The 10,516-nt window shown below is 35.8% G+C and overlaps 1 protein-coding gene across 1 annotated transcript; it reads left to right on the top strand.

Annotated features, from left to right (window-relative positions):
- LOC109332625 lies at nucleotides 4,159-4,995 on the top strand. Its single transcript, XM_019567668.1, has one exon. It carries the CDS (start codon nucleotides 4,159-4,161, stop codon nucleotides 4,993-4,995), a length of 837 nt encoding a protein of 278 aa, XP_019423213.1.

Below are 10,516 nucleotides of genomic sequence, written 5' to 3'. Positions count from 1 at the left end.
ACTTAAAACAATACTTTTTGTATAAAATATCACAATTTGGTATATTTGTGTTTGTATTGCCTTTTTATGTATTTTGTAGGAAATAAAATGAAGAAAATAAGAGAAAAGATTCATGGTCAAAAAGCAACAAAAGTCAACAAAATCAAGGTGCTCAACCATGCAGGTGAGCGTGGAACAAGCCCCGCTGAGCTGACCTGGCCACCTGCCTGACCTGGACCAAACTGCTCAACCAGGCAGCTGAGCGGACTTGCTTAGCCACTCAGCCTAGCACCAGACTAGGCCTGGCACGGTCATAAATATGCTTGACACGGTCAGACACGAGCTTGGCACAAGACCAAGCTGCTAAACAAGTTGCTCAGCGGTTCAACCAAGCTGCTCAGCGGAGAACGAGACTCCTGGCCAGATCAGCAAGCACCAAGCCACGTCCCAGTCAACACGGTCAGAAGTTGTTGAACAAGTAGCTCAGCGGTGAAGCAGGTGCGTTGGGCGGTGCTTACCAAACTTAACTTAACCATCAAGCAAACCATGAAGTCATCCATGACCTCACCTCAAGTAGCCCACCATAGGCTTTTCAGAAGTAGCTCACAAAAGTTGGTCTCATAGCCCACAACTAGCTTTGATGAGTCATGCACAAGGAGGTGACTAAGCTACTTGGTCAAGGGACCGGCGTTGGAATTTATTTCAATAAAGCCGAGATAGCTAACAAAGAATAAAACCGAGTTCTCTCACTTAAAAAAGGAACATAACGAAAATGAGAGTATTAATCTTTCAACAAATTGACACTGCTGTCAGGACGATTTGTTGAGAGGAGAAAACTCTCAATTAAAATAAAAACACCGAATAACGCTTTCAACATTAGGCCCAATGCATCAGCAATAGGAGTGGGACGAAGGATAGTAAGTTCCCTTCGAATTTCAACAATAAGATGTGATAAAAAACAATTAAGGATCACCTCTAGTGATAAACCCAAGATTATGTTGCAAATCTTCTCAAAGTGTTGTTGATAGTCTCCAACAAATCCTATTTAGCCGAGCTTAAAGAGTTCTGCCTGATGATTTTCGTAACATGAGGGTCCAAAATGCATCTCTAGTAAGCGAGTTGTATTTAAGGAATGTGATTGACTCATCTCTAATTATGGACCCTACAATACTAAAATTTGAGGAAGATATAAAATTATATGTTTTAATTTATTTAAAATTAAAAAAAATTAAAAAATTGAACCCTTAAAAAAAATTGTTGTCATGTGTCGTAATCTGGGCCAATTCTAAATTCTGATACGGGCCCATAAACTATATGCTTTTCTCATTTTCACTGCCAATCCAACACGATTTCATTTATTATACAAATGATGCTTTAAGGTTCTTGGTGGATGACCTACCTCCTTTGTAAAGTTGAAGTATTAATTAACTTTGTGTTCCTGTGCCTAGTCAGTGTTCATTTAATTATTTTGAAGTGTCCCTGATTTGATATTATAACTTTATTACTGGATCTACTTTTCTTGCCTATCGGTTTGTTATTGAATCTCACTTCTTTGAAATATTTTGTTTTGACTCTTGACTGATGTATGAAGGTTTACCGAATTGTGAAGCCCCTTAACAAGAACAGACAATTTATGAATTACTACTTTCAACAATTCTTGAGTCATGGTCATTATTTCACGAGTTCTAAATTTATCTTCCATATTTTCTTCCAAACAAGAATAACACAAGTTTCAATTCATCAAAGAAAAGGAAACAAATAGTTTAAATATGTGTTGTTGGATATCATTGTATAACTTTGATTTAAATATATACTGGTACTATTTCATATAATTGATGCATTAAATTATAGTTAGCTTCAATAGCACTCACTTGAGAAGGCACTATTGTATATAGCACAATCATCAGTGCATGTTTTAGAAAACGTTGTTATTTATCCATTTTTATTATGCTTCAAAAGTGCTATTAAATGTCCACTTTCTATTATGCTTCAAAAGTGTTTTTGAATCTAACCCTATATTCTATTGCAATTCTAGCATAGTTAAATATAGGTTTGTGGCATCCTAAGGATATGAACTTAACTCTAGTAGGTTATCTGAATTCACACTTTGAAGGATAAAAACTATATAGGAAAAGTACAAATGGTACTAGTCACTTACTAGCAAACTCTCTTGTTTCTTGGCATGGTAAAAATCAATCATATGTTGCTTTATCAACGACTAAAATAGAGTACGTAGTTGTCGATATTTTTGTGCAAAAATTCTTTGGATAAAGCAACAATTACTAGGTTACGGTCTTAAACTTGATAATATATCAATCCAGTGTTACAACACTAGTGCTATTAATCTTATTAAGCCTCTCTTTGGTAGAGGAGAGTTAGAATGGAGAGAAAATGGTGAGAGAGAGATTGAAGAGAAAATGAAAATTTCTCTTGTTTGGTTAAGAAGAGAGAAAGAGGTGAGAGAGAGATTGTCATATCAAACCCATGATGCAAAAACTGGATCGGACCGGCCGGTTCGACCGAAGAACCAGCCAACCGGTCCCATAACCGGTACGAAACAAGTGTTGTACCGGCTAAGCATCAAAACCGGTATAAACCGGGATAAAATCGGTGAACCGTGCCAAAACTGGTGAACGAGACAGAATTTGATTGAACCGACCGGTTCATACATGTAATTTCATAAAACTTCACATAGGCACATAGAAACCCATTTTCTTCATTCAGAAATGTCATGAACATACCTCTTTTCTTCTTAATCCCCTTTCTTCTTTAGTTCTCCAACATATCACTTCCACACTTCTTTCCTTCACCATCAAAGTTCCAAGCTTCCTTCTTCTCATCCAACATCTCAATTCTAGTGCAGTCCTCTTCATTCCATCGTGTATCTAGTTTTCTACCACCGGAGCATCTAGTCTTCTACTACCGGCACATCTGGTCTTCTTCCTTCTACTCTTCTAAGGTAAGATTGTGCATATTTATTTGATGGGATTTATTAATTTGGGATTTACTCATTTAGGGGGAAACCCTAATTTATTAATTTAGAATTTTGGATGGATAACAATGAAATTTGTAGCACTTCCTAACTAAATATTTAATGAGATTCTAATTGTAGAAATAAGAACATATAGTATTTCTAGCATTTCAGAATATAGCTCCTCTCAAATAATATCTCTAGCATTTCAATGTTTAAGAATAGAGCATTAATAAGAAAACCAACTACTAATTTTATGATGTTGCAATTGCTGAAGTTGAAAATTTGTTCTTAGAAAAGAGATAAATCAATACACAAGTCAGAAGGTTTAACATACGTATTGCATTTGGAAAAGGAAACATTATTCTACTTGCTTTAGGTGTTTTTTAATATCCATTCTCCACATGTTATCAACAACTGTAGTTTTTATTATGCAAAATACTTATACTTTGTATTACAAAGAATTATGTTCTTATACAAGTTAGTGAAATTTATTGTACAATATGTATGTTTACTTCCACCGACTTCAGTTTCAAGTATATGAGATGAACCCAAATTACCAACATCACAAGAAGCATCTACTGAACCCAGTTTTAATTGCTCATGTTATAGACATAGATGGCATCTATTGAACCCAAATTACCAACATCACAAGAAGCATCAACGGAAAATACTTCTACAAGTAGTTATAGAGGGAAATCAGATCCGGCTTGGGAGCATTGCAAACAAGTTATTGCAGATAATGGAAGAACGATTATATTGTATCTTTTTTGCATGAAACAAGTTACTTGTTAACTTTTCCTCTTAATATCATTGATTTTATTTTCAAGTGTATTGTAGTTCAATTACTTACTATTTTTTCTTCTTTTTGCATGCAATAGATTGAAGGGGGTGGCATCAGTCGGTTTAAGGCTCATTTGGCCGGAATAAAAGGACAAGTTGAAAAGTGCAAGAAAGTGCCAGCAGATATTCAACAACCAATACAGAAATCAATTGATGAAATCAAGAATAAGAAAAGGAGAATATAAGAGGAATATGAGGATAGTAATCCTTGTGATGAAGTCAATGATTTATTGCACACTCAAAAAATTGAAGCACCTCATACATCTACATCTCAAAAGGGGAAAGGTCGCATAGGCTCTTTCTTTATGCCTAGAACAACTCTTGGTGCTCAACCTACTTTAAAAAGTGTATTGCAAACTAAGGAAATGATTAAGAAATGTGGCTTAGCTATATCAAAATGGATGATTGATGCTTTTGTTCCATTCAATGTTGTTAACTTAGCATACTATCAACCCATGATTGACGCGATTTATAGCATTAATCCAGGTTATAAAGCTCCAAACTTTTATCGCGTTCGTGGTCATTTATTAAACAAGTGGGTTGAAGATGTAAAAATACTTGTCAATGATTACCGATCGATTTGGGAAATAACTGGATGCACTCTTATGGCGGATGGTTGGACCGATCGTAATAGACGTACCCTCATCAATTTTCTTGTCTACTATCCTAAAGAAACTGTGTTCCTAAAGTCTGTTGATGCTTCTCATGCTTCTAAAACTGTAGATTTGTTATTCAGACTTTTTAAGGAAGTAGTTCTCTATGTTGGTGCTCAGAACATTATTCATATTGTTACAGACAATGTTGTTAATTATGTTGTTGCTGGTAGGTTATTGGAGAAAGAGTTCCTTAACAGGTTTTGGTCTCCATGTGCGGCTCATTGTATAAATTTGATGTTGCAAGACATTGGAAAGTTACCAAAAGTAGCTGAGATTGTATCGCATGCTGCAAACATTACCAAATACTTATATAATCATTGTCATCCATTATTTCTAATGAGACAATACACTCATGGAAAAGAAATACTTCGTCCAGCTTCAACTCGCTTTGCTACTAATTTCATAGCATTACAAAGTATATTGGCCCAAAAAGATGCACTTAGATCTCTAGTAACATATAGAGAATGGACACGCTCATCTTGCTCTAAAGAAGCTAAGGCAAAAAAATGTGTGGAAGAAGTATTGGATTCAAACTTTTGGAAATAATATGTTAATATTGTCAAACTTACCGAGCCGCTTGTTCGCGTGTTACGTATTGTTGATAGTGAGGACAAGCCTGCAATGGGTTTTCTTTATCAAGCAATCTTTAAAGCTAGACATAAGATGGAGAGGAGGTTTCAAAGAAACAAGACTAAAGTGAAGCCTTATTTGGACATTATGGATAGTCGTTGTGACTTGCAATTGAAAAGAAATCTTCATGCTGTTGGTTATTGGCTAAATCCACATTGTTTCTTCAATGTCGAAGAATTTGAAAAACATAAGTTTACAACATATGGCCTTTTGGATGTGATTGAGAAGTATGCTTATGGGGATCCTGATTTACTAGATAAGCTAACAAGTGAGATGAGAATATACAAATATGCTAAGTTAGATTTTGGAAGGTCAACTACAATACGTGAATGAAGTAAAGTGATGTTAGGTATAATTAGTCTCTCATAGTTGATAATTTTATTTAATTTTTATTATTTACTTTCATTATGGTTAAGTAAATTTAAATTACATGCAATGTAGATCAATGGTGGGAAACTTATGGATGTCACCAAATTTGCAAAAATTGGCAGTTCGAGTTATAAGTCAAACATGCAGAGCTTCTGGATGTGAACGAAATGGGAGTGTATTTGAACACATTCATACAAATAAAAGAAATAGGTTGGAGCATCAAAAATTGAATGATCTTGTCTTTGTTCGCTACAATTTGAGGCTATAGCAAAGGTATTAACCAATATATATATATATATATATGAACTCAAATGTCTTTCTTTATATCTATATATGTATATATGTTTATATATGACTAAATCAATAAATGTAGGAATCACTTGAGATATCAAAATTATGACCCAATTAATTTAGAAACATTTCAGGATCATTCTCATTTTATATTGGAGGAGTCACCATCATTCCTAACTTATGAAGAGATTGAGGCCTTATGAAATGACCTTGCAAATATTTCTATCCAACCCTCATCTAATAACATTGGTATGTTTTTTGTTCAATTGTGCGTTTTGGTTCTAATAACTAATTTATTTTATTGTTAACTTGTATGAAAATTGATGTATGAAAAAATAATATTGTTGTAGATCAATTAAATTTAGAAGATGATGATGATGATGCACAACTCAACCCTATGGAGAATGTGAACCTAGTTGAAGACAACATTAGTCAAAATTTGGGCTTAAATGGTGAAGAAATGGAACCTCAATATGAAACAACTTTGACTTCTAGGTGTTGAAGTTTTAAATATATAATAAGTTTTGTAGACTGAGTTACGAACTTGCGTCATATGTTTCGAGTTTGTTAAGTAAGACAAATACTTGTGGATTATTATTTGTATTTGTAATTTAGACTTTGGATTTATTAAAGTTGTTTGTTTATGAGAATTCTTACCTTGACTATAAATATGGATCACAAATTTGAGTATCTACATATTAGATAATTTTTGTTACAGGTTTACACACATATATAAGCATGTATGTCTGGTTTAACCGGTTTAATCATATGCAGTTTAATTACTGAACCATTGGATGAACCACTAAACCACTAAATCAGTACCCTCACCGGTTTGATGACCGGTCCGGTTTTAATAACATTGTATCAAACTCTATTGTAGTTAGGTTCTCTTGTTTCTCTACTTTTTTGTTTTAAATATTATTAGGGATATTTTTGTCATTTGAATCATAACACTATCTCTCTCTTCTTATTTTCAATTCAACCAAACAAAAGAGAAAAAGAATAAAATATATCGTTCTATTCATTTTCTCTCATTCTAATCTTATACCGAACATCATTAAATTATAGTCGTGTGGAAAATTAGATTTTGATATGCTTGTTTGAAAATTAGATTACGAGATCCTTATCTTGTGGAGATTAGATCTCCCCTAATTATAGTCGTGTGGACTTGGGAAAATTAGATTAGGAGATCCTTATCTTGTGGAGATTAGATCTCCCTTTATTATAGTCGTGTGGACTTGGTCCTCCTTGGTTCTAGCCATGTGGAATCTTTTTGGCTCCATCTTTTTCCTCCAAGCTTTCATCAATATACCTTATCTCCTTGCTCTATCTCTAATCGTGCCTCCTTCCTACAAGACATGAACCTTAATTAAAACAAATGTAATAAAATGACAATAATTTAAAGACATGATAAATAAAAGTCCTAAACTAGTGTGGGTTTAAGACAACTTCCCACTTATTTATGGTCCTAATTACTAATGTAAGAAATAAAGAGATCAAGGTGGATCCTCCCTTAGGTCGTGGCCTTCCTTGAGCCCTTCATTAATACTTATGCAACTTAAGGCCTTCTGTGTCAAAGAAAGTTAAGGCAACCACATTGAAAGTAGCACTAATATTTCCATACTCACTAGGTAAGTCCATCTTGTATGCATTGTTGTTTATCCTTTCCAAGACTTGAAAAGGGCCGTCCCCTCTAGTTTGAAGCTTTGTTTTCCTTTGAGATGCAAATCTTTCTTTTCTCATATCGATCCAAACCTAATCTCCTAGTTCAAAGATGACTTCCTTTCTTCCCTTGTTGGCTGATCTTGCATAACTTTCGGTTCTCTTCTCAATTTGTTCCTTCACCTTCTCATGTAGCTTCTTCACATACTCAGCCTTGGCTTTACCATATTTATGTTTTAGCAATGATGTACTTGGAAAAGGTAATAAATCAAGGGGAGTTAGTGGGTTAAAACCATAAACAATTTCAAATGGTGAATGTTTTGTTGCACTATGAGTTGCCCTGTTATAGACAAACTCCACGTAGGGAATGCATTCTTCCCATGCTTTTAAGTTCTTCTTTAGGACAGCCCTCAACAAGGTAGAGAGTGTCCTATTTACCACTTCAGTTTACCCATTTGTTTGAGGATGGCATGTGGTAGAGAAAAGAAGCTTTGTGCCAAGATTTCCCCAAAGGGTTCTCTAAAAGTGACTTAGGAATTTCGCATCCCTATCACTCACTATGCTCCCTGGTAAGCTATGTAGCCTTACCACTTCTTTGAAGAATAATCCTGCAATGTGACAAGCATCATCAATTTTTTTGCAAGGTATAAAATGATCCATTTTAGAAAACCTATCCACTACAACAAAAATTGAATCTTTGCCACTCGTAGTTCGTGGTAAAGCAACCACAAAATCCATGGATCTATCCATGGTGAATCAGGGATAGGCAAGTGAGTGTAAAGTCCATGAGGCATGGCCTTGGACTTAGCTCGTTATGCATTTTTCACATAAAAGTTTAACATCACGCCTCATATGAGGCCAATAAAAGTGATCGTGCAATATATCAAGGGTCTTTTGGGAATCAAAATGACCCATCAGCCCCCCTTCATGGGCTTCTCTCAAAAGTAAATCCCTTACAGAACTCTTAGGGATACAGAGTCTTTTATCTTTAAAAAAGAAACCCTTCATGCCTATAATAACCCTCATGGGTTGAATTCATACACTTGGCATAGGGTGTAGCAAAATTAGGGTCATGTTCATACAAGCCCTTCACACATTTGAGACCTAAGAGATTGGTCTCTCATATAGCAATCAAAGCATGCCTTCTTGATAAGGTATCATCTACCATATTAGCTTTTCCTTTTTTGTGTTTAACCACATAAGGGAATTGCTCCAGAAATTCCACCCACTTGGCATGTCTTTTTTTCTGCTTGCCTTGCCCCTTTAAATATTTAAGTGACTCATGATCACTATGAATAACGAATTCATTGGGCAATAGATAATGTTGCCAAGTTTGTAAGGCCCTCACTAGGGCATATAGTTCTTTATCATATGTAGAGTAGTTAAGGGAAGCCCCCCTAACTTCTCACTAAAATAGGCAATAGAATGCCCATCTTGCATTAGCACAGCCCCTATTCCAACATTTGAAGCATAACACTCAATTTCAAAGGATTTTGTAAAGTTTGGTAATCTCAAAATTGGAGCATGTGTGAGCTTCTCTTTGAGCCTTTTGAAGGCTTCTTCTTGCTTATCACCCCAATGGAACCCCACATTATTTTTTACCACTTCATTTAGAGGTGCATCTAAGGTACTAAAGTCCTTGACAAACCTTCTATAAAAACTTGCAAGGCCATGAAAACTTCTCACATCTGTGGAGCTTTTTGGAGTGGGCCATTCTTGGATAGCCTTTATCTTTTCAGGACCTACGTGTACTCCATTAGAACTGATTATAAAACCAAGGAATATCACGTGATCAATACAGAAGCTGCACTTCTCAAGGTTGGTATAGCTTCTCTTTCCTTAATATAAGCAAAACACTTTTTAGGTGTTCATAATGTTCATCAAGACTCTTGCTATATATTAGGATGTCATCAAAGTACACCACAACAAATTTTCCAAGGAAATCCCTTAGAACATGATTCATCAGCCTCATAAATGTGCATGGCGCATTGGTTAAGCCAAAAGGCATTACCAACTACTCGTACAAGCCATATTTTGTTTTGAAGGCTGTTTTCCACTCATCCCCTTCTCTAATCCGAATTTGATGGTACCCACTCTTCAAATCCACTTTTGAGAAGATGCAGGCACCATGTAATTCCTCTAAGAGATCATCCAATCTAGGAATGGGATGTTTATACTTGACCGTGATGTTGTTCACGGCCCTTCAGCCACTGCACATCCTCTAGGCTCCATTTTTCTTTGGAACTAGGATGACTGGGACTGCACAAGGACTTAGACTTTCTTGAACCCAACCCTTGTGCATAAATTCCTCGACTTGTTTTTGAATTTCATTAGTCTCTTGAGGATTGCTCCTATAGGCAGGCCTATTGGGCAATGATGCACCAGGAATCAAGTCAATATGATGTTCAATGCCCCTTAAAGGTGGAAGTCCACTAGGGACTTCTTCAGGGAATACATCATTGAACTCATTCAAGAAATCTTTCAAAAATGGAGGCATAGAAGCCTTCTCAATAGCCGTGCTATTTAAGCAAAAACTTTTGCACAAAAGTAAGTACATGGGTTGTCTTGTGATTAAGGCGTGCTTGACTTCACCTTTTGTGACAAAGTAGCTATTCTTTTGATCCTTTCGATCATTCTTTTTGACTTGGCTAGAGTCTATGGTTTCAACTGTGACCTCCTTTTTCTCTTGGTCAATCTTTTCTTTTAGCCTACGCTGATCATCACTCACTTGTTTTGGGGACAAGGGTGATAAGACCATTTTATGATTATTATGCATAAATGTGTACTTGTTATTACGACCTTCATGGGTAGCATTTTTATCATACTGCCATGGTCTGCCCAATAGTATATGGTTGGCCTCCATATTGACCACATCACATAGGACTATGTCCTCATATTTTCCAATGGAAAAAGGGACCTCAGCTTGCTTATTCACGATCATCTCCCCGACATCACTAAGCCATTGCAGCCTATATGGTGATGGGTGTGCCTTGGTGATAAGCTTCAATTTAGCCACCGTTCTTGTACTAACCACGTTAGCACAACTCCCTCCATCAATGATGAGGGTACATATATTACCTTATACAAGGCAGCGAGAATGGAATATATTTTCTCT

This window comes from Lupinus angustifolius, chromosome LG01, assembly GCF_001865875.1.
Source record: "Lupinus angustifolius cultivar Tanjil chromosome LG01, LupAngTanjil_v1.0, whole genome shotgun sequence".
NCBI lineage: Eukaryota > Viridiplantae > Streptophyta > Magnoliopsida > Fabales > Fabaceae > Lupinus > Lupinus angustifolius.
Note: the sequence above shows the minus strand (reverse complement) of the source record. Positions and strands in the feature narration are given on the sequence as shown.